This window comes from Ailuropoda melanoleuca, chromosome 13, assembly GCF_002007445.2.
Source record: "Ailuropoda melanoleuca isolate Jingjing chromosome 13, ASM200744v2, whole genome shotgun sequence".
NCBI classification, from domain to species: Eukaryota; Metazoa; Chordata; class Mammalia; order Carnivora; family Ursidae; genus Ailuropoda; species Ailuropoda melanoleuca.
Genome location: NC_048230.1, coordinates 90,377,683 through 90,402,320, shown reverse-complemented (window position 1 = coordinate 90,402,320; position 24,638 = coordinate 90,377,683). Strand labels below are relative to the sequence as shown.

The 24,638-nt window shown below is 38.0% G+C and overlaps 1 protein-coding gene across 2 annotated transcripts in view; it reads right to left on the bottom strand.

The window, feature by feature from the left end:
* Positions 1-970: 970 nt before the first annotated feature.
* Positions 971-24,638, bottom strand: part of XRN2 (5'-3' exoribonuclease 2) — an 84,679-nt gene continuing 61,011 nt past the window's right edge. For both annotated transcript variants that reach the window (XM_002923106.4, XM_034639810.1), the window contains 6 exons: positions 23,720-23,788; positions 23,491-23,622; positions 22,378-22,505; positions 10,440-10,503; positions 3,982-4,120; positions 971-1,519 (listed from right to left, as the gene is read on the bottom strand). In XM_002923106.4, coding sequence (XP_002923152.1) covers positions 1,454-1,519; positions 3,982-4,120; positions 10,440-10,503; positions 22,378-22,505; positions 23,491-23,622; positions 23,720-23,788 — 598 coding nt within the window. In that variant the 3' untranslated portion in view covers positions 971-1,453. The remainder of the gene's footprint in view (positions 1,520-3,981; positions 4,121-10,439; positions 10,504-22,377; positions 22,506-23,490; positions 23,623-23,719; positions 23,789-24,638) is intronic.

Sequence of the window (24,638 nt, the reverse complement as noted above, 5' to 3'; positions counted from 1 at the left end):
ATGATAGCTTAAACAACTAAAAATCTGAGAAAATGCAGGTTCTGTGGGAGTGTGAGTTTGGGGTTCCTATGAAGCTACAGAGAGTAAGACATTTATATGGGCTCCTTTGGAATATGAAATACTTGATTAAGGTGGCTATTCATATGTAGTATTTGGAAGATACAGAAATTTAACAGAAGTTATCACTTTAACATATTGTTAAGGTTATAATGGTTCTGTTGTTAATTCCCAGCAGAGAGAGGCTTTGTCTCAACAATCAAGGACCCTACTCTACTCACCCATCACCAGCAAAGAACTCAATAGCTTCAAAATACCTTCCTATTTAAGATTAAGGTGGCCTTTTCTCTGCAAAGGCTAAGACTAACAAGTGTGCCTTAGTTGAAATATTAAAGCAAAAATGTCCTAAGTCAGAAGGTCAAAGAAAAACCTTATTCTACAATCTTAGGCTAGAATAGGCAAATGGAAACAAAGCAAGTCTTTACATGTGTGTGTAAACTTGATGTGGCAAACAAATGAAAATGCATATGAAGGGCCATGTGTGAACAGCAAGAATAAATTTAAAGAGTAATAGTGTGTTGACTAGCAAGAAAAAAAATGAGTACAAACTAAAATTATTACAAAATAACCAAAAAAAAAAAAAAACCATGCTAAGGAGTACAAACTAAATAGCTACAAATTAAACTTTTCACCTTTTCTTAAAGACGTAGAACAAGTCCTTAAAACTGGAGCCCAAGTCTATATGAAATTTATAAAATGTAAATCATCTATTCTTACAGAGTTTGTATAGTTAGCCATGTTAGTAGCCAACATACTAATTAATATGAGTTCGTTGGGTTGTCTTGCTCCATCACTGATTTTCTTTTGACATCTAATTGTAGAAATGAATTGTTTTCTGAAAAAATGACTTAAAAAAACAACACATGGCCAAGATTTTCAATGTTGAAATTCTAGAATAAAGACACGAGACCAGTTTTCAGTTTTTTGGTTTTTTTTTTTACTAAAGTCCAGAAATTTCCATAAGACAAGTACATTAATGAAATGTTTCCAAAGAAATACTGAACAATATATACTCTAGTTAGCTGAGGTTCCAGCTCAAGAGTTCATACCTAATTCTTGTGCATTAAAAATCAGCATGGATCTTAGATGATCTAGAATACACTGTGTTTTAAAATCCACAGCTGGTTTGATTTTAACCATAATGAAAAACCAGTACTCCTATTCCATCAAATGTGTTTTACAAGCAATAATAAATTCAGATCCACTGTATTATGCAACACACATCTTTGGAAAGCAACATAAACAGTGAGATCAGGTCAGTAGAAATATACACAGTTAAAAGAAATACACAAAGTACTGTAGTTTTATTAAAAACTACTACTTGAGAAAGAAATCTTTCCACAAATAGCATAAAATTGTAGAACGATGAAAGGATTTGAGAAAGCTTTACAAAAGCCTAATTCCAACTGTATCTTCCTGAGGGTGGTGGCAAAGGGTATTTCCTTCCTTCTCTGGGATATCCCTGAAAATAAGCAAAAGCAAGAGTTTATTTTCTGGATTAACACTCTTCAAAGAAATTAATTTTACATCTCTCTGGAAAAACATGCCATAAAGAAGCTGGATATGTCTTAAACGTTTATCACATGGAAGGTCTCTCATAAACTGGAGCTTTAGGCCCCTCGTTTTATGCAAAGCTTGCTACAAATGCTACCACTGAAAACTACCCAAAGGAGCCATAACAGGTACTTAAGAAACTCCTTAAATTGCACACAAATGAACTACAGTTAAGTGTTCTGTGTAAAAGACTAGTCAGTTCTCGATCTTCCCTGCCATCCCTGGCAGTAATTCAAGTCACAATGTGGTAAGATGTCCACATCATCTTTAGACATTTTATGCTAGAAAAGTCATTTTGCTTAACCAAGGCAAGAGGCTTGCTAAGTAAGTCAGCTGAAGCCTAATGACCTATTAATTTTAGGGATTTTTTTTTTTTGGTTTAGCTATAAATAGTAGAGTACTAAGTAACACATCAAATTATTACATAATCAATTACTGGTGACATTCATAACATGTCCTACTAAGCTTGCAAATTAACATTTCTGTACAAAAAAATTCCCTCACAATTCCCTTTCTGGGCCTCTAGGATTCTGAAACAGACTCCCCCCCCACCCCATGTTGTCATTCAGTAGTCCAAATTATAATGAGTATGGCCTTTTTTAGTCATATAAACTTCACTAAATATAGTGAAGTCATAATTACACTGTTTTTAACAACGAACTTCTGAAACTTAATAGTGCTTCAAAACCTGTGATTTAATAAAAAGTATCTCTGTGAAAAGAGACTGAGAAAAAGAAATATTTCTAAAAGGTCGTAAAAGAATTATAAATTTAGGGGCGCCTGGGTGGCACAGCGGTTAAGCGTCTGCCTTCGGCTCAGGGTGTGATCCCGGTGTTATGGGATCGAGCCCCACATCAGGCTCCTCCGCTGGGAGCCTGCTTCTTCCTCTCCCACTCCCCCTGCTTGTGTTCCCTCTCTTGCTGGCTGTCTCTATCTCTGTCGAATAAATAAATAAAATCTTAAAAAAAAAAAAAAGAATTATAAATTTACCAATTGGTTTATATCTTCTAAGCGAATAAAGATTTTACCTGCTGTAACAGCAGAGAGTTCCTTCCAGGGAAGACCTCCTCTGAAGGAGATGAGAAACTGGAGGAACTGGGCTCAGAAGGACCAGGCAGCCAGGCCCCAACTCTGCTGCCCAAGTGCAGGTGCCACAGGATTGCGGTTTCCCACTTGGAAAATGAGGTGATTGGACTAAAAATTCTCCAAGGTTTCTTCTAGTTTTTAAGTATGTCCCCATTTTAATAATACTCCTTATGTAGACTGCCTACTATCATCCCGTTGACTCTACAGCATGAAGTGGCAAACTACTGATAAAATTTTTAGACCTCTGGGATGACAGTAATTCAAAATAAAATTCTATGAACAGATTTTAATAAATTGTAACAAGATTCTCTCAAAAGATAATTAAGATGATTATTTTTTTGTAAAGTGAACAGCCTTTAAGGAGATACACAAAAAAGTAAAAAAAAAAAAAAAAAAAAGAAAGATCTTCCTAAGCTGTCAAAACAGAGGTCTTACACAAATGGATGCGTGGCAAGAACCTGTGTAAGAAAATCAATATTTGAAGCACTGCAAAAGGCCTGTAGGCAACACCAGGTAAGTAATTTTAAAGTCACTTCACATCACCGTGGGTGCTAAACTCCATGAACACTGCATACACTAAATCTTAGCATTCTGACCCTATTCTCTGGCAAGGATTTGATTGCAGAGCATGTAAATACTGGCCAGGGTGTCAAATGACTGGGGGACAAACAGACTGAGGCAAACAGACCTCTGTCTTAAATTTTGCTAAAACTGGATGCGTTACAGAGAAGGAAATGAAGCTTACACATACGAAATAAATTTGTTTAGAAATTATTATAACTCAATGCACAGCTATTTAAATTTAGCTAAAAAATATGTGGGAAATAACGAAGGGGAGATTTTTTTTTTCCATGAAAAGGGGTATCACAGATGAATCAAGACAGAGGACTTCTAAGATGAATAAAGGTAACAGTTAAAAGGGTAGACTGTTACTTTCAGCTTCTAGAAAATTACAATTTATTATGAAATCTAGTTTCTACTAAAACAAAGAGCAACGTCCTTAAAGGATAAAAAAAAACATTTTGGTAACTAACTCTGTGCTAAATATTACTGACTGCTATGATTAAAAGGGCTTTGGGGCTTTAGCATCTTCAGTGAATAACATATGTAGTAAGGCACATACTCATTCTATATACATTTTAAAATGAGGGACCGAAGTTCCGCTGAGCTATTCTATCAGTATCTTATCCAGAAATGTTTTTAAGAAAATGTGGTGTCCTGAGAAGCATGGCTAAGTACAAAGTGAGCAGCATGCTTTTCATCCCACAGCCCACACTGTATCACCTGTCTCCCTCCACGATCATCACGTCTGGGTGGATACCCGCCAGGTCCAGCTAGCATCTGGTACTGGTTTGGCTGGAAGGCTGCATTCTGGGTTTGGAGCATCCGGTTCCATGGCAGCAGAGGTTCAGCCCCAACGCCTCTGTGGAAAAGTATTATGTCTGCATTATAAGTCAAACCTGTTACATAGCCCAAGGTCTCAAACTGGCTAGCATCATCTCCAACTCTTAGGACAATCCAATTTGCCTGCATTTGTCAAATGGGACATACAGCATCAGAGTGACCTTTATGCCCCTCATATTCAAAGTAGCCTAACATGTTTAAGTATCAGCATTTTTAAAAAAGGGATCTAAACTCAAATGAATCAGAAACGTATGACTTAAAATATTCTGTTCATGTTCAACTGTGAAATTTCCTTTCTAGTCACTTAAAGATTTGGACCCAAGATTACCAAGTTGGTTACATTTAAGATGCTATCCAAAGAGTAAACATGTACAAGACAGGAAAATGGGCTTTATTTTTAAAAATGTCTAGACTCGTTCTTGGATCCATTCTTTCTAGTTAATTGCAGGTTGCAAATGAATTCTTACTGCTCAGTATTTTGAATCTAGGGTAGGGGACTTGGCTGTTTTTTCCCATCCATTATTCTGCTCAATATGTCAGAAGGTCTGATCGGGAGGAAACCTTTTTAAGTTCTATTGATGCAGCTTTCAATTGACCACGGTGACCTAGCAACATGAGCACTAATTGGCATGGGCTGACTGGCGTTTGGTGTACAGTTTACATGGGAACACAGATTCAACAGCTATTATAACCCAGTTTGCCGGCCTGGATTACTAGTCAAAAGAAATGTTTTAATTGTCTTCAAGTGCCTATTTTAACTTTGCAGATACAAAGCAACAGGTATAATGTATTAAATCATAATGTAAAACTGTCACATAAACAATGTAGCCAAGATATACCTTCTAAAGACAATCACCATTTAAGACACAATTTTCTCAAGGCATTTTCAACTTCCATTTTATAGAACAGTCACTATAAAGAATAAAAAAAGAAGCAAAATTCTCCAACATATTTTAACACCAGATGCTTTGGGGCCATTACTGATTTTAGGAGAAATTACAGAACTTTAAAACTGCTAAAGCACTGACTAGTATTAACTATAACCACACCAGCCTAAGTATTTCGCTTCCCAGGTGTTGGGGGTGGGGGGAACAGCTTGAAGTTGGGCTCACTGGGTAATGCATTCTTCTCACAGCTATTCAAACTTGAATCCTTCCTCTCTACCCTCTCACTTTCCTTGCCTTCACTTGGAGCTTGCCTTTTTTTTTTTTTTAATACCAAAGATAATTCTTTTTGTGTGATGACTCAAAGAACAACTCTCTCAGAACTACAGAGAAGCTAATACTATTCTTCATAGTCAGTGGTGAAACCAGAGCTCTAACCAGTAAGATTTGCTGTACTCAAAAAATATATCTCAGAAGGAATATCCATATATTCTGGGCTTTTAATTATTTTTCAGGTTCATTCTTAATACAAATATATTTTAGCAAGAATGCCTCATCTTTTTAGCAAGAACAGCTATGCAGAGAGATAGGAATGTTCTCTTCTGGTCTCTACACGAGTGACGGGTTAATGGTTTGTACTGTAACCAAGGAGGCTCATCAAAACTGGGCCACTAACGCAAAATCCACAGGCCAAAAATGCAACTCACACACTGTGTCAACTGTAATCAATTTTTATTTTCAGCTCTGCAATGATCAAACTCACTCAACTTAGCTTCTGGAAAATCTGCTGGTATGGATGGTATATATTATAAATCCAATTTTACATTATTTTATGTTCTAAAAATGGGTTAGAAACAAAGCTACAATTTAAAAATACAAAGTCCTCTTTTTGTTTGAAATGATTACTTAAAATGTTTTTGACTAATTTTTTTTTTTAAAGATTTTATTTATTTATTCGACAGAGATAGAGACTGCCAGCGAGAGAGGGAACACAAGCAGGGGGAGTGGGAGAGGAAGAAGCAGGCTCTTAGCGGAGGAGCCTGATGTGGGGCTCGATCCCACAACGCCAGGACCACGCCCTGAGCCGAAGGCAGACGCTTAACCACTGTGCCACCCAGGCGCCCCATTGACTAATTTTTATAAAAATAATTTAACTGAAATTAAACAGAAAAAAACAGTAAGAGGGACAGGTACTATCCTCTTTTGCTTTTTACTGGCAGTTCCTTCTTTTCCATAGGTTTACCATATTTCTATACAACTGTATTAATTTGCAAATAGTTACAAGTAAATTTGCCTTCAAAAATACACTTTAAATCTGAGACTGAAGTATTGACGCTGACACTTCTTAAAATTAGCAGCTATCTATTGAGGCAACTTATCTGAGGCATTTGGCATCATGGATGGGAACTACCTACCTACCTACATGTATACATACATAAATAAATATTTACATTATTTCCAACATTTGATTTTCCTTTAAATGTTTTTAAAAATATTTAATTCCAGTATAGTTAATACAGTGTTATTCGTTTTAGGTGTACAATACAGTGATTCGACAATTCCATACATGACCTGGTACTCATCATGATAAGTGAGTGCCTCAATCCCCATCACCTATTTCACCCATCCCCCAGTCACTTCCTCTCTGGTAACCAGCAGTTTGTCCTCTATGGTTAAGACTCCGTTTTTTGGGGGCGCCTGGGTGGCACAGCGGTTAAGCGTCTGCCTTCGGCTCAGGGCGTGATCCCGGCGTTATGGGATCGAGCCCCACATCGGGCTCCTCTACTATGGGCCTGCTTCTTCCTCTCCCACTCACCCTGCTTGTGTTCCCTCTCTCGCTGGCTGTCTCTATCTCTGTCGAATAAATAAATAAAATCTTAAAAAAAAAAAAAAAAAAGACTCCGTTTTTTGGTTTTTGCCTATGACAACAATATTCTTAAGTTTCTAATTTTCCGTTTTGGAAAGTAGCTTGCAATATGAAGTAACTACTACCAATTTGGATGTTTTAAATTTATATATATGGCAGTTGTTAAAGATTTTCCATGACTAAGTTTAATGACCATAAGTTAAGAACTAAATGGCCACCTCAGATATGGCCAGAAAAAAGGAGCTCCCACTGGCAAGAATTACATGGACAGAGAATTAATTACATGGACTACAAGGCAGAACTCAAGCGACAAAGTGAACTCAAATACTCTGTTTAATATTTACTCAGTTAGCACTGGCTTGTCTCTGTGTGGGGAGGCAAGGACAGGGCAGTGTTCCTGTTGTATTTTTTAAGAAAGATTTATTTTAGAGAGAGAAAGAAAGAGAGCATGAGTGAAAGGGGGAGGGGCAGAGAGAGAGGGAGAAAGAAATCTCAAGCAGACTCCCTGCTGAGCATAAGCCCGAGGCAGGGCTCCATCCCACAACCCTGAGATCATGACCTGAGCCGAAACCAAGAGCCAGACACCTAACCTACTGAGCCACCCAAGTGCCCACCTGCTGTATTTTTAAATGAAAAGAAGATATGGATTACAGATACTATCTCAAAGTAGGAAATAATTCAAGAAACAGTGTATTTTAGCAAAAAAAAAAAAAAAGTACACTCAACATTTTGTTTTGTAGTAGGGTTCTCAACCAAACACCCAAATTGTGCACTGGGCAAGTACTGGACTAATAATGAGGATCAGGGGCGCCTGGGTGGCTCAGTAGGTTAAGCGTCTGCCTTCAGCTCAGGTCATGATCCCAGGGTCCTGGGATCAAGCCCTGGGTCAGGCTCCCTGCTCAGTGGGGAGCCTGCTTCTCCCTCTCTCTCTGCTCCCTCTGCTTGTACTCTGTGTCAAATAAATAAATGAAATCTTAAAAAAAAAAAATCAGTAAAACTGGTTCCAGTAACAATTCTACTTACTAGTTGTGACATCTCAGCAAAGTCAAAGTGACTACAAGTTTATATTTTCTCCTCTATGCCTTGTGAGTCAGAATGGTTAGATGAACTTGTCAGCCTGTATCTGCTAACTATCTGCACACTGTATTTGCTAACAGGTTAATGGACAAATTTTGGATGGCTGAACTCAAACTTTGTTTTCTTTATGAATTGTAGGTTTCTTAAATGACATCATCTAAGACATAAGACAGAATTCTTTATTATTTTTTTTAAGATTTTATTTATTTATTTAACAGAGAGAGAGACAGCCAGTGAGAGAGGGAACATAAGCAGGGGGAGCGGAAGAGGAAGAAGCAGGCTCCCAGTGGAGGAGCCTGATGTGGGGCTCGATCCCAGAACACTGGGATCACGCCCTGAGCCGAAGGCAGACGCTTAACGACTGAGGCACCCAAGCGCCCCAAGACAGAATTCTCTTATGATCACATTTAACTTCTGCTTTAGAGTATGATTCAAGTTTCTGACTAAAACTAAACCAAAAATGAATGCTCCACAAAACCTGTCCCTAGCTGCTGGATTCACAAAGGCAGTCAGGATAAAGTAAGTACTTGGCCAGGGCAGAAGAACAAAAACCTGATGGAAATCAGGACAATGGTGATGATCTTAGGAAATCTTTTAGTGTGTAGAGAGAAGGAAAGCTGCTGGAAATAAAGAAAGAATGTCTCGGAAGTGGAAGGAAATCCTTTACTTCCTCTAAGTCCCTACAGCTTTACTATAATATTATGCTCACATAAGCATTCTGACGAGTTCTGTTCGTTCAAATCAAAGTTTCTTAGTAAAGAATGGTACAGAAGAGAAATGTATGGAAATTGCATGACTGCTGTGTGCCTAGGTTTCCTCATCTGTAAAACAACATCTACTTCAGAGGCTTGCTAGGAGGAATAAATGAAGTCCTGCTTCTAAGGCATGTTCCCTCACAGTGCTCACACTTCATAGGCAGACTGTAAATGTGAGTGATTATTAACAATACAGAAAAGAAGCAAACAACAAAGCAGGGAAACTGAAAATCAAACGCAACAAACTTAATGCAGAAAGACAGTTATTTAAAATGAGATCAGTTCCAATGTGGTAATTTGTAATTTAGGAAAAATTTAACCCTTACTCATTTTTTTTTTTTTTAAGATTTTATTTATTTATTCGACAGAGAGAGAGACAGCCAGCGAGAGAGGGAACACAAGCAGGGAGAGTGGGAGGAAGAAGCAGGCTCATAGCAGAAGAGCCTGATGTGGGGCTCGATCCCACAACGCTGGGATCACGCCCTGAGCCGAAGGCAGGCGCTTAACCGCTGTGCCACCCAGGCGCCCCAACCCTTACTCATTTTTTAATTTGTCTGAAAATGGTCCTATCCCAAAGATGTGGAAGCAGTGCATGTGGTGTGCTCAGGGCACTTACACTGAAAACAAAACATAAATTGAGGCATTGTATCAGTCATCTTAAATTTAAAAAGCAGCTTGCACTAAGTAGTTGATACTATTAATAAACAATTGATTAACATGATTTCTTTTATCTTCTTGAAGAAAATCATGAAATGAAATTTGGGAATCTCTAAAGAAAGTTTTCTTAAAAGGGGAGCAACATTTATAACGCTGTTCATAACATTTTTATTCATTTCAGATGTGAAAAGATCAGACTGCTATAACGGTAAATGTGAGGGGAACAAAGCAGATTAGAATTGGGAAGGCAAAGAGGGAAGCCTTACTATAGGCTTAATTGGTTTCAGCATTTACTGATGCTGGCAAACCAGCATAAAATGATAGATCCGAAAGTTGCCCTGTAAAAAATTATTCTATAGATGTTAATATAATTATTCATAACACGCCTAGCTGTCTTGTCGTGTAGAGACCACCTGACATAGGAGCACACAACTTATCAATGAAAGAACACAAGTCAAACATCCCTCGTTATTAAACCATGTCACACTCTTCCTAGTCCCCAGTACTTATTAGACTGCAGATCCCATAATCCTCTTCTGAGTCCCTTCTGCGTTTAATTCAGTTCAGTCTTAAGTAGTTAAAGAAACTGTTTTCAGTGGCAACTAATAACTACTGACCTACAGTGACACTGCCCTACAATAGGCTTGTCAGCCCTGAAAAAGTTGCACCAAAGAAGCTGATTAGGACTTCAAGAGGTTTGTAGCAAGAATCAATGGTTGGTCTGTACTAATGCTGCGTTGCCCGCACAGAAATGATAAAAGTAGAACACCATTAGTTATGCCTCATTAAGCTGCACAAGTCTTCTAAAAAGAAATTTGTTTAGCCTGACCAAAACCTAATACAATTTTAAGCTCTCTGTGTTGCATTTTTCAGGGCACCTTAAAACATTCAATAAACTAAAGGCCAAGGACCAAGGAAAGTGGGAAAGTGTATCAAGAGAAGTCTTTTAATTCAATGTGTTAGGCATCTATTTTCCTAAGGGACAAGTACAAGAGAAACTGTTTAGAGAGAAGAAAGTACATTTCGAACCATGGAGAAAGCCCAAACCTCAAATGTTGATGTGGGAAAATATTTAAAAGTCATGCTTGCTTTTATTACCTGTCAAATCTTTGCTGCTGGAAGAGGGGAGGAGGACCCCGCCAGGAATCCTGTGGCCTCATATCTGGAAAACAAACAGGGAAGGGTTAACAGAAGATTTTAAATAATCACGATCATAAAAATCCTAGAAGAGAGCACAGGCAGTAATTTCTCTGACATAGGACTTTTTTCTATGTTGCTATGACATAGCAACTTTTTTCTATACAGGTCTCCTGAGGCAAAGGAAACAAAAGCAAAAATAAACTAGTGGGACTACATCAAAATAAAGAGCTCCTGCAGAGTGAAAAACACAATCATAACTAAAAGACAACCCACAGAATGGAAGGAGATATTTGCAAATGACATAGCTGATAAAGGGTTAGTATCCAAAATATATAAAGAACTGATACAACTCAACACCAAAAACCCCCCACAATTCAATTAAGAAGTAATCACTATTCAGCTATCCATGATTTTTATAATTAAAAATTCTGGAAAAAAATCTGAGACAGAACACAAACCAAATAAACTAGGGTAATTACACAAACTGCAAATGTAAAAAGACACAAAATCAACAGGGTCAGTAAATTTTTCGTTATTTTTCCTTTGATAATGAAACATAGTTTTAGGAGTCTTAGTCATTAAACTCCCACTTTTCTTTCTTACTGCCTATGTATGTGTGCATGAGTATGTAAAGGTATATGTTTTTCACATTTTTATTTTAAATGCTGTGCAAAAGAAAGGGATTTAGGTTCTTTTCCATAAATACTACTGAATGAATAGTTACCTCAAAAGAAATCCTGAGAATTTCCCCCTAAGCACGGAAACTGGAAGGAACCTTGGCTTACTTAGCTATCATTAACAAAGTGGAGGGCACATATCTTTCCAACACAGGCCAGGAAGATGCTAATAAAGGGACTACCCACTTTTCCATTATATTCTGAGAGTCAAACCTCCTCCCCTAACACAAAGCTGAACTGGCAACATACGACTCCAAGAAACAATTAAATGGCTGCTGCTCCTGCACATAACCAGGCTGAAAGCAGCAGCCCCAAACACCGGTCAGGGGGGCGCTCAGCAGCTCAGCAGGTCGCGTTAACCAACTGCCACTCTGATCCAGCCTCCAGTCTTGCAGTCTCACCTTGGCCACCCTTCAGCAGGGTCCGTGTGTGACCTAATTAAAACAGCTGGTTCCAGTTGTCGTCTAATGAGTTCACTGTGTGAGGACAGTAACCTCCTCCAGACTCCCGGGACCCAAGGACAACAAGGCTTACCATAATGTATTCAGGCTCACATTTTAATGGAAACACAAACTAGAAACATGCTTTTCAAAATTACTTTCTCAAAGGAAAGAAGAAACGAAAGCTTATCTCTGGTTAGGAACCAAAAAAACGCAATCTGGATTCACTTAAAAAGGGGGGGGGGTAGGGAGAAAAGTGGAATTGTGCTTAAAAGAAAGCCTCACAAAGGAGAATATGGAAGAAGCAGAGGATCTAGCTGTTCACATGATTCCACTGTGAACAATCCACTAGTACTGCTTTGGGCTCCCCCCACCTCGACAAGGCTAACAATGCCCCCCTGAAGACAGTTTCCTAAAAAGACAACCACCCTTGGCCAGGGCAGAGGGACAGCCATAGAGCACTGCCTCTCGGCCAGCACCACGTGCCCAGCAGCCAAACCCACAATAGACGCTTCTCTTGGAAAGGAGCAGGAAGCCTTCACCACCATTACTTTCATGAAGAAACCCATTCTGAATTGAAAGGTGGCACCTCTAGTTAATTTCAATTAAGTCTCTTTCCTTCTCTTAAAAGCCAAACTAGTGGTGGTCAAACTGAGGAACACTGCTGAGGAGTTTTCATGGCGTCATAAGATATACCAAACCTGAAAGGGGACGCACAAGAGTTATCACCACATAACCCACAGCAAACAGGGCAAGAGCGATCCCTACAGGCCCAGAATGACCTCTGAATCATTACTACAGACTATGTACAATCAGGAAATCATAATCATGAGATGTAAAACCAGAAATTCCTATAAAAACAGCAATGATCATCTGTGTGGTTTATTCCTATGGAAAAACATGTGATACACTTACCTCAACACATACATGATTTTCAACACATTAATATTCATGAGAAAGCAATCTACTGAAAGTAAAATCAACTTTTGGGCCACTTTTTCTTTTAAGATTTATATGAGAAAGAGAGAGTGAGAACGAGAGAGAGAACATGTGGGGGGGGGCAGAAGGCAAGGGAGAACCAGACTCCTTGCTGAGCAGGGAGCCTGATTTGGGGCTCTATCCCAGGAACCTGGGATCATGACCTGAGCTGAAGGCAGACACTTAACCGACTGAGCCACCCAGGCGCCCCTCTCATCATTCCTTTGTTAAACATGGAAGTCCACTGGTCTATTCAGATATTGTATACAAGTTAGTTTCATGAGAACTGGTTAAAAGGTTTCCAGAAGTGTATTTTATTTTAGTGTCTTACATATATAAAATTAGCTAATATAACCAAAGTAAAAAGAAATACAGTGAATTTCATTTGGACCCCTGCCTAGCTCTGTATTTCACAAGTCCCAGAATCACTGTAGTCACCCTGGAAACATGCCCCTTTTTACCATGAAGACTTAATTCTGTGATTCTGGTTCCATGGTGTCTCTATATACACGGTATCATCATAGAATACACATTCTACATGGTACTTGTAGAAGCTTCCACACAATGATTCCTAATAAATTTAAAATAAAGCGAAAATAATAAGATACATCTAAATCAAGAAAAACCTTCAGAAATGTTTATCCTAATGTATCATGAAAAATAAAGGCAGAAAAAAATCTTGTATATTTCCTCCTAGAAACAGTACAAATGGAGGGAAAGTCACCATCATCCAAAATACATATTCATTAGATTCAAATACGCTTCACGTTAGATTAAGCACAACGATATTTCTAAATGGAACCGAAATGTAAAGTTCATTAAGTACGAATACTTTCTTTGGAGAGAAGGCGTCCTTCTTAAAGTCTACCTCTACACCTGCCTAGACAAATGGCTAAAGTTCCCATTTCCATCATTTTTAGTCTGCCAGGTAACTTCGCACTCTATTTTGCTCTTATTATTTCTCACTCGCAGAACAATTATTTTCACATAAACTTAGCACGTGCAAAAACTATAGTTTTTTGTTAAAACCTAAGCAAATTTTCTATGATGTAAAAATTCTGTCAATTACTAAAACATCTCTTGCTTTCAACCAATAAAAGAAAAATAAAAAGGATCAAAGAAAACCTTCAAGGCTACTTTTTAAACAAGTCTCTTCATGTGGCTCTGAGAAATATATATAACTCTTAAGTACTCATAAAGCAGAAATATTTCCTGGCTGGTAAGTAATGAAGTAGAAGGTAAAACAAACTTATTATCATTCATTTGTATGGCTCTAACAGAAGATCCATGGAGAGGGAGAAAAAAAAAATTCTGAGGTAGTGAATTGCACTTCAGAAAGGTACCAGCGAGACAGGAAAAATGACAGTTATTTTTTTCCTTCGGTCTTTAAAAACTTATCCCTTTTCTAAAGCTCTAAGGCCATATAAACCAAGGCTTTGCCAATAGCTCCTCAAGTGACAATTTACCTAATCAGCGTGGCAATCACAGGAAAGATTCCATGTTTACTGATTGCACTAATCAAAAATCACTTTCCAAATGCGGCTAATTGACAAGTTTACCAACTGAAATGAAGAGAAGTGACATACTGGGTTCTCTGGGTTGCAAAAATGAAATGCTTTATTCACACGGAGTACTCAAGGCTGCACTTGACTCCAGCAAGTTATCAGTACCCAGACAATTACTCATCAGCCAAAACTGACACATCAAAGACAAGTCAAAAACCAACAGTGAAAAACACCTACAGCAGAGAGTTTGACCAAATGGCCTGTCTTGAGTGTTATTCTGTACCACATGAAGAAAATAGCTATGATGCTACAACATTTAAAAAAATTAAATGGCTTAGATCTTAATTTTACTATAACTATTTCTGACCAAAGATTCTATAAAAAAGAAAGCTAATCTTTTAACATTTATTTAACGCTTTCATAGTATTTACTGTGGCTAGGCATCATTTCCAGTGCTGAATAACTTAAACTCCTTTATTATGGATATTCTGTCAGAGGGGTATTCCCAGTACCATTTTAGAAATGAGTCAATAGGAGTACTGACAAAAACCTAGGGTCATAGGGTCATACGGCTCCTAAGTGGCAGAGTAAAAGCCAGGGGCTGTGTCCTCTTAACCACTCTACGCTATGCTCCACAATGCTACTCCAAGGTTCACATGAACTTGTGCTGTTGGTAGAAGAGACTCTCCAGGTTACTTCAGGAAGATCAGAGGAGAATCACTACCTTAACCAGGAGGCTCACAAGCTCCGGTGTCAAGAAGGCAGGATTAGGGATTTAAAAACTACTTTCAACATTTCAAAAGTTTAGATTTAACATTATTCCACACACCTAATTAAGACAGGAAGGAAAAATAAATGTACTTTAACACATGCACTTTGGTTACCATCTTGACACACACAGATTCACGGGGAGAAAATAAGGAAAAATTCTGGTTAAAACATTTCCTTTTTTTTTTCCTAAGTAATCTGCATACCCAATGGGGGCTTGAACTCACAACTCTGAGATGAAGAGTTGCATGCTCTCCCAACTGAGCCAGCCATGTGACCCATAATCAGTTTTTAAAAAGGTAATACTACCCTAAAAGATTTAGTATTCAAAAGAAAACATAAAGTATCAAAAATTAGAGTAGGAAAGAGAGAGAAACGGATGGATGGCTGAACTGACAGGTAAGCAGGGATTAGTTCTGTTTGCATAAATATGGAATCTAGAGGTTACAAGAGACCATGAAATAAATATGCTAGAAAAGTGTTAACAACGGTAAACTAAAAGAAAACAAAAACTGAATTATCTTCTGAACTACGTATAAAGACTATTGAAGCAAACATCACAGAACATGAGATTTCCTTTCCTGATAGTAGGCAGCATTTGTCTGGGCTCATCATATAATTGTGATCAATATACTACCCTGCAGTGACCATTCTAGATTAGGCCAATGATTTGTCCAACACACTTACAAAGGCAGCAGGGAATAACTTATGAAATGACATGGCTGCCTTCAAGGAAGTCTACCCTCACAACCCCAAGCTTTTCTGGGTTCTCTTACAACCAAGGGCAATTAAAATTCATGAACTTATCCAAATCTTTCCTGAGCTTTTATAGTTCTGGCTCATACTCAGAGGACTTCCAGTTTTCTCTCTCCAACCCTTTCTTCTCTGCTGAGCAAGAATCAAGACCCATTTTACTAACTGCTGGCAGATAATTGCAAGGTCTTCAAGCACTACAACTTGCACAAAATTCAGACTCAGCATATTCTTCCATATTCCTTCACCCTTCTGGGTTTCCAATTCTCATTAGTCACCCAGGTGTCCACAGTACACACGTGAGCCTCATCTTCTCTCCCTCAAGTAACATATTCAATTATCCAGTCCTTCAGTTCCCCCCCTCTTATCTTCTCCACTTTCAATTCACTTTGCCACAGATCAGTTCAGACCTTCATTATCCCTCCCTAACTAGAACAACCACCAAATCTTTTCCAAAACCAACAGAGCTGTGGTTCTAGAAAGGAGATGTAACTGTGCACTCTTCTACTCAGAAAGAGTTTTAAAGAGCTCTTATAAATAAAGAGAAAGACTTGCACATAAATTAATAAATCAGCAAGGGACGAGAACAGGCAATTTATTAAGGAAAAACTGGTTAGTAAAAAATATGACTGAAGCAGCAGTTTTAAAAAGTATACCTTAAAACAAGATATATTATTCCTTGCTTATCAAATTAGCAGGAACATTTAAAAAATGGTAATACCTGGTATTGGTGGGAGTTGAGATATTAGAAATTCTCATCTGCTGCTATGAGGAAGTGTAAATTGGTATACTCTTATCTGGAGGTTAATGTCGTGATATTCACCAAAGTCGAGAAATTCAGCTACCTTTTGATCCAGCAATACAATTTGTAGAAATCTAGCTTCAGTTAAATTAAGAAAGAACTCTATTTTAAAAGATTATTAGGAAAAGCATACATGCTTAAAAATCAAGCAATCTGCTTCTAAATAATCCATGAGTATATTAGAAAACAAAATGGAGGGGTGCCTGGGTGGCTCGGTCGTTAAGCATCTGCCTTAGGCTCAGGGCGTGATCCCAGGGTCCTGGGACTGAGCCCCACATAGGGCTCCCTGCTCAGCGGGAAGCCTGCTTCTCCCTTTCCTGATCCCCCTGCTTGTGTTCCCTCTCTCACTGTGTCTGTCAAATAAATAAACAAAAATCTTAAAAAAAATCAAAATCATAAACGAATCTCTCATAGTACACAGATAAAAATACCCCACATACTGACACACAGAAGGTGTGGCATATAAAAAGGAATGCTATTATCACACTGAATTAGGTTTATTCCAGTAATGCCAGGTTGGTTTAACCACATAACAGAAGGAAAGAAAAACAAAACACTATTACCATCTCAACAGATAGAGGAAACACATTTGATAAAACTCAATACCCACTAGAAACAAGAAACAGAAGGAAACTTCCCCAGTGTTTCTTATCTAAAAGAAAAAAACCTACAGCAAACTTCTTATTTAATGGTGAAGTATTACAAGTTTTCTCCTTAAGACTAGGAATTAAACAAGGATGTCCACCATCACCCCTTCTATCCAATCACATCAGAGGTCCTAGTCAGTGCAATAAAGCAAAAAAAGACCAAAGGACATTAGAGTCAGAAAGTCAATAAACAAAACTGTCGTCACTTGCAAGATGACATGACTGTGTAGGCAAAAAATTCAGAACATACAAACTTTCAGAATAAATGAATTTAGTAAGGCTGTTAGATACAAAGTCAATATGAAAAAATCTATTTCTACATACAAGCAAGCAACTGGAAAATGACATTTAAAATACTACTTAAAAACATCAACACACATTAAATATCAACGAATATTTTTGTCAATTTTTTATTGTGATGATTTCAAGACTTAAGAAAAGCTACAAGAAAAGCACAAAGAATTCCCACATGCTCTTCACCCACAGTCCCCAAATGTTGGCATAAACCTCTGTTCCTCACATGGCACCAGTTAAAGCGAAAATGCAAGCTATCAAGTAGAAAAAGAAAAGGAAAAAGGTACTTTCAATTAAAAAAAAAAAATCTCATAACCAGCATTCTTTTATAGAACCCCTAAGAGACAACCCAATAGAAAAACAGACGTAAGGTTCAAACAGGCACATCACAAAAAAATGTTCAAGGGTCAATAAACAAGCTCAACCAGAGCATCAAGAAAATGTTAATTAAATGTCAGCAGGAGGGGCGCCTGGGTGGCACAGCGGTTAAGCGTCTGCCTTCGGCTCAGGGCGTGATCCCGGAGTTATNACCACTACCCATCCAGTAGAATGGCTAGAAGTGTAAAGACTGACAATACCAAGGGTTGGTGAGAATGTGGAGCAACTGGACCTTCCCTGTACTGCTAAAGGAATGTGAATTGGTATAAACTGAATTTAACTTGGGAAATGCGTCTGGCACTTCTATTCACGAAAGCTGAATATGCACACAACCCTAGCCTTGCAGTTCTACTACTGATAGGTACCTACCCGTCAGAGATGTTTACTTATGTGTGCCCAAAGACACATGAATTTCACAGCAGTACTAGTCCAAAAGCCCAAACTGGGAACCAACCCAGACACGACCCCATTGAGAGAGAGAAATGATGACATAGTCACTGATGGAGCAGGGGAAGCGTGAGAATGAGTGAACTGCTGCAGCAACAATGCGGATAAATCTCAGAAACAAAATATCAAACAAAAGAGGTTAAATTTTCAAAAAGGTCAATCGTGTAAGAGTCCATTAAACAAACAGATGAAACAAATCAATGACACTGAGGTCGGGAAAGTAATTACCTTTAATGGGCTGGAGTGGCACCTGGGAAAGAACATAATGGGGGGCTTCCGGGGACTGGTCACTTTCTACTTTTTTTTTTTTTTTTAAAGATTTTTTTTATTTATTTGACAGAGATAGAGACAGCCAGCGAGAGAGGGAACACAAGCAGGGGGAGTGGGAGAGGAAGAAGCAGGCTCATAGTGGAAGAGCCTGATGTGGGGCTCGATCCTGTAACGCTGGGATCACGCCCTGAGCCGAAGGCAGGCGCTTAACCGCTGTGCCACCCAGGCGCCCCCACTTTCTACTTTTTGATCAGAGTAGTGGTTACATGAATGTGTTCATTTCATAAAAATTAATCAAACTTTACACTTATGACTCAGAACTTTATATATGTTGCATTTTAATAAAAATATATGTGAAAATACATGTATGATAATCCAATTTTCAAAAATTGCACATAGGAATATAATGAAAGAAACTACTGCTTTATTGCAGGACTGTGGGACTGTGGGTGTTTATGTTTTATTATCTGCCATGTTTTATTTAATTAACATGTACTACAGTTAAAATCCATTTAAAATGTCACTAAAAATATGGAGGGAAAAAAAAAATCAGCTTTCCCACTCTCATAACCAGTTCCCATTTACACTCCCAGAATTTTGTACCAGTTATTCTAAGCTTAATACCACCTGACTTTTTGCCGTATACTTCAAACTCTTTTTTTCTCAGCCCAAAGTATCCCAAATTCCCATCTGTAGGCTCAATTTGAATAGCACATTCTTGCTGTTTTTTTTTTCCACAAACTTTCATTCCTACCATTCCCATCCCCTTTGGAAGTCCCAGCACTAATGCTCAGGTGGCTCAATGTTTACAAGTCACCACGCAGAGATGGACACATTTCTTGCTCTAAGTCAATCCCTACTTTACAAAACGTATTTCCTATTTTTTAATGATGTAAATTAAAACAGAGACTCTGACTGGAATAGACAGATTCTAATTAAAGTCACTCATATGACCTATAACAGCAAATGAGTTACTCAAGGCAATAAAAAGGAAGAGGTGACCTGACTATTTGAAATAAAATGCAGAGATGCTGATTAAGAGTTGACTGTTTACAAAGAAGACAAACTAAGAACTATAAAATTACAGGCCGTGAAAGACACGAAATTCTTTTTTTTTTTTTTAAGATTTTATTTATTTATTGGACAGAGAAAGACACAGCGAGAGAAGGAACACCAGCGAGGGGGTGGGGAGAGGGAGAAGCAGGCTTCCCACTGAGCAGGGAGCCTGATACGGGGCTCGATCCCAGGACCCTGAGATCATGACCTGAGCCAAAGGCAGATGCTTAACAACTGAGGCACCCAGGCGCCCCAAGACATGAAATTCTTTACCTCTGGTGTGACCTTGATAAATGAAAGACCTTCCTGACTTCCTTCTTACTCTTAGTGTTGGAGATGGATCCTGCAGGAGGGAAGGGGACCTAAGAATGAGGCACTTGGATTTACATGAATGCCACATTGAGTGAGTGATTTTCTGTGAAGGCAGTCCATGGTTTTTACAGATTCTCATATGGGTCTATGATTCCCTAGAAGATCTAGGGAACATTTCCCAAAGTGTGGTATACATACCACAAACTGTACATAAGATCAATTTCTGGAGTGAACAACACTTATCTTCATAGTTATGTATTCTTATGTATATTTGAAAAAATACAACAAGCACATCAAACTCATAACATCATATACTTTTGATATAATCTTATATTTAATAAATCAATTTAAGTGGAAAACAAAGATTTTAAGTAGCTGTCTGGGTGATAATCTGGATAGATTATGGTGGCAGCAGGCCCAGTGACTGGGCCTTAGGAAATACGAAATGGAAGGAGAACACATGCTTTCACCTTTGCTGCTCAAACCTCTTTCCAAATTTCTCAAAGTTTATTTAACGCAACAACCTCAGAAAAGCCTCATAACCATCATCTTGAGAAATCCTAGCTAACCTAAGCCACAGAGATAATACTTGGTTCTAGCATTCTTCATCTCAATTTTTTTTTTTCCTATTTGGAAGCTGTGATACCATTATGGATAGAAGTACATGGTGAAGGGGCGCCTGGGTGGCACAGCGGTTAAGCGTCTGCATTCGGCTCAGAGCGTGATCCCGGCGTTATGGGATTGAGCCCCACATCAGGCTCCTTTGCTATGAGCCTGCTTCTTCCTCTCCCACTCCCCCTGCTTGTGTTCCCTCTCTCACTGGCTGTCTCCATCTCTGTCAGATAAATAGATAAAAATCTTAAAAAAAAAAAAAGTACATGGTGAAGAGCCATAAAAAAGGAACTGATAAGGAATGTGTCAATAAACAGCTGGATTTATCAATAAGATGGATATACTTTCATCATTTACTAGTAAAATGTCAGGGTACAGGTAGCTCTTTCAAAGTGATTAGACTCTTCTGTTGTATGTGGCATGGCTTGATATTATATATATGGAAATACTGAGAAATGTTATTTGCCAAATCTTGGGGGAAAAGCAGCTAAGTAAACTGCACCAAGCAGATCCCCATAAGGCCCATCAAACTGTGCCCTTTCTGTGTTTCACTAAATAGAATAAAACTGCTGAACTCCATAGTCTTCGTGGAGTCTTAATAATGCGCCATTCAATGTCATAAATTCACAGAGAGAAAAAGAGAGACAGACAGAGAGAATACACTGAAAAGAGAGGGCTCTGAGAGAGAATGAGACTTTCAGAGCCCATTTCCTCCTGGGTACTATACCAGGAAAATCTGGGGTGGGCTTCAGGTAAAAAAAAAAAAGGGGGGGGGGTTGTAACTTAATTAGCATGAAAACAGCGGTAGCCGCATAGGATAAATACTTCCCAACAATCTTCACATTAATCTGGTATTTCTTTGACAACTACAATTTTGGTTCAAAAAGATTTCTCAGAGCAGCCCCCTCTGTTTTTGTTAATTTAATTTGCATGAAATATTTCCAAAAATCAGAAGGAAACTTAATAAAATAACACTTAGATCTAACAAATGTTTGGCATCTTGCCACAGTCACGTGTCGTGTCTCCCCCATGCCATGCTGTCCTGGTTTGGTCCAGGAATGAAGAAGCAAAGGCTTTAGGAAGAAGATGGTTTTGAGAACCTGGCACATGACTTGAACACAGCCATAGAGCTCAAAAAATAACAAAATGGGGACACAATTTAAAGTTAATACAAAATCTATGAAAAGTCTAACATTTAATTTTTTTCTTCTCCTTTTCCACTGTAAAACAAATGTCATGTAATTATTTTCAATGGGTAACATTTCTGACCCACTTTTTTTTTTTAAGATTTTATTTATTTGACAGAGAGAGACACAGTGAGAGAGGGGAAATACAAAAAGGGGGAGTGGGAGAGGGAGAAGCAGGCTTCCCTGCTGAGCAGGGAGCCCAATGCAGGGCTCCATCCCAAGATGTCCTGAGCCGAAGGCAGATGCTTAATGACTGAACCACCCAGGTGCCCCTTCTGAACCACTTCTATCCACAAAACAGGTTACAAGGGGTCAGGGAAAGACCAAGATTTTCACAGAACCACAGAGTTAAAGGAGTATTCCTACCTAAAGCAATGCCTGGCTTTATCTTAAGTAGTCCTAAGCTACAATGTGCATCATGAAAGGGATACTACTGTCTTTGAACTGATTAAGAGGTTGCAATTCCTCATCTACTGCACCTGATTTAATTGCCCCAATACTTGTATTAATGGAATAAACAGTTCACTCCACACACCTCGTTCTGCATATGTTCACTGTAGCAGATTTATAGATGAAAATAACATATCCAATTCACATTATTCAATTAACTATATATAGCCAAGATAAAAGTTCTCTTACAATTCTTCTAAGTTATGTTTTTAAGTCCACTATCTCTCCCCTGATAAATCATTTTAGCAATGAGATTAGAAACCAACCTTTGTTGTAATATTTAATTTAGCACGTCAAATAATCAATTTGTAAAAACTTACTTGACATAAGTTTTGGAATCTGGGCTTGTCCTCTCAACAGCGGCCTATATAAGTTCCCTTGATACGTTGCAGGTGGTGGTGCAGGGTTGCCATAAACGCCAGCCCCCGAGCCTCTTGGCATAACATGGCTGTAAAAGGACCCCACCAACCAGAAAAAAATTTATAGACAGATCCATCACATGACAGCTGATAAAAATTAAATAAATGCTAGTAGTTGTCTCTTTACTACTAGATCTGATTAAGATAATATAAACTTAAAAGATTTATGATTAACAAAATTGAAAACAGTACCAATGTAAGGGTGATAGCGTATGTTCGTTTGCCACACAAAGATTCTTTACTGATAATCATTTAAGTATTAATTAATTACTTTATGTAAGGAGTGAGTCTACTTTTCTTTTTTGTATATTTCAGTTTTGCCCTCAAGGACCCATGCTGTTGCTATCACTATATATACTTCTGCTCTATACCTTGCCGTTTTCAATTCTATTAAACATTTCCCTATATTTTTCATAGTCTTCATAATTATAGTATGTATACTTATAGAGTACTTTACCACAGTGATGTCTCCTATTAAACCATTCCTCTCATTTAGTACTACTATTATTGATAATGCACTACAGATTTGGGCATATAACTTTATGCTCCTCTAAAATTATTTTCTCAAGATAAATTCCAAGAAGTAGGAATATGGATGAAAGTTAAGAGTTATCTTCATGTATTGATCATATATTGTATTATGTACTTGTTATGTATTACGCGTCATAAATTGTAAAGTACTGATTAACACTTTAAACAAGATTCTGCCATATAGTAATTTGGCTGAAACTCTTGAAGGTAAAGAGAATGTTTTATTCCTTTGAAAGATCTGTCAGAAAGATAGGAAAACCTTTTAACAGAAGATAACAGAATTCTCAAATACATTAAGCATAAACCAAAGAAACAGAAGTGAATTTTAAAAATGAAGAGCTAAGAGTATCAAAGTCATTTAAATATTTGCCAAATAGTTTTATTTAATGGTCTCGTAAGTATTTGTAGCATGAATTCTGACTTAATGCTTGTGAATGATTCAGAAAAAGCAAAACATACAAAGGATAGCAACCTACCACTCACCCCAAAGTCCTGAATGCAGCCTGATCCAGGTGGACAGGCCGCCGGTCCCGATTAAAGCCAAGCTGGGGCTTCCACTGCCGCCCATTGCTGGACTTTTCCCAGTCACTAGGTTTCAGTACTGGTGCTGGTTTTCTGACCATTTGAAAATACAACATTTAGTATTGAGATAAGCATTGTACATACAAAATAAAACTAGATAGTACATATTTTATAGCCACATTACTGTTACCTTGCTCCTGGAAGCATTACAGCTTTAAAAATGTAGTCTTCAGCAAACTGTGGGTCTTTAAAATTAATACTAGAAGAGAGCAACATACAATTTAATGACTTTATTACCTTGGCTCAATTATTATGTAAACTGAGGTACTTTTCATGTTTAAAAAGAATAACTAAAATTCAAGTCTTCTCCAAAAGTTATTTTATTCAATAATTTCACCAAATAGCTAAATATCTTTTTCACCAAACTGCTGCTAATTCCTAGTACACAGCCTTCATGTAACTTCCTCTGTGGGAAAAGCCATGCTCTAGCTAACAGCGGGTGATCAGAGAGAAGCAACAGAAACTGCTTCAAATCTCGAGAAATTCCAACAAGATACTGGAGACAGATGGAAGAGGTTTACAGAACAAAAATGAAAAAAAAAAAAAAAACCCCTTTCATTTTGTTTAGTGTGGGGCAAAGAGTTACCCTCCAGCATCTTAGGGAAAATTAGTTGTTCTTGCAAGAAAGAAAAGATGCAAACACACTTGCAAAATCAGAAAGTGAACACAAATAATCTATGGGGAAAAACATTTAATTTCCCAGTCGGAGCTCTGTACCGTGCTCTCTTTATGTTTCTCTTATATCAGGAACAGTCACAATTTGAAAACTTCACCGAGGCTCATTTTATTTTATGTCTGTACACTCAGACTGTTGAGTATAACCTGGATCAAGCTTCCTTTATGGTGCGGTTTGTGTGTCCCAAAGGCTGGTAGGTATTTAAGTTTTCCTTCTGATATAGCAATGCCCCTTCTACAACTCTGGATCTGTACCAGGTTTCTACCTAAAGATGCTCACAGCATTTGTATTCACGCTAAAAAACTAAAACCTAAGTGTATGATTAATAGTGCACTGGTTAAAGAAACTATGGTTCTCCCTAAAAACGGAATCC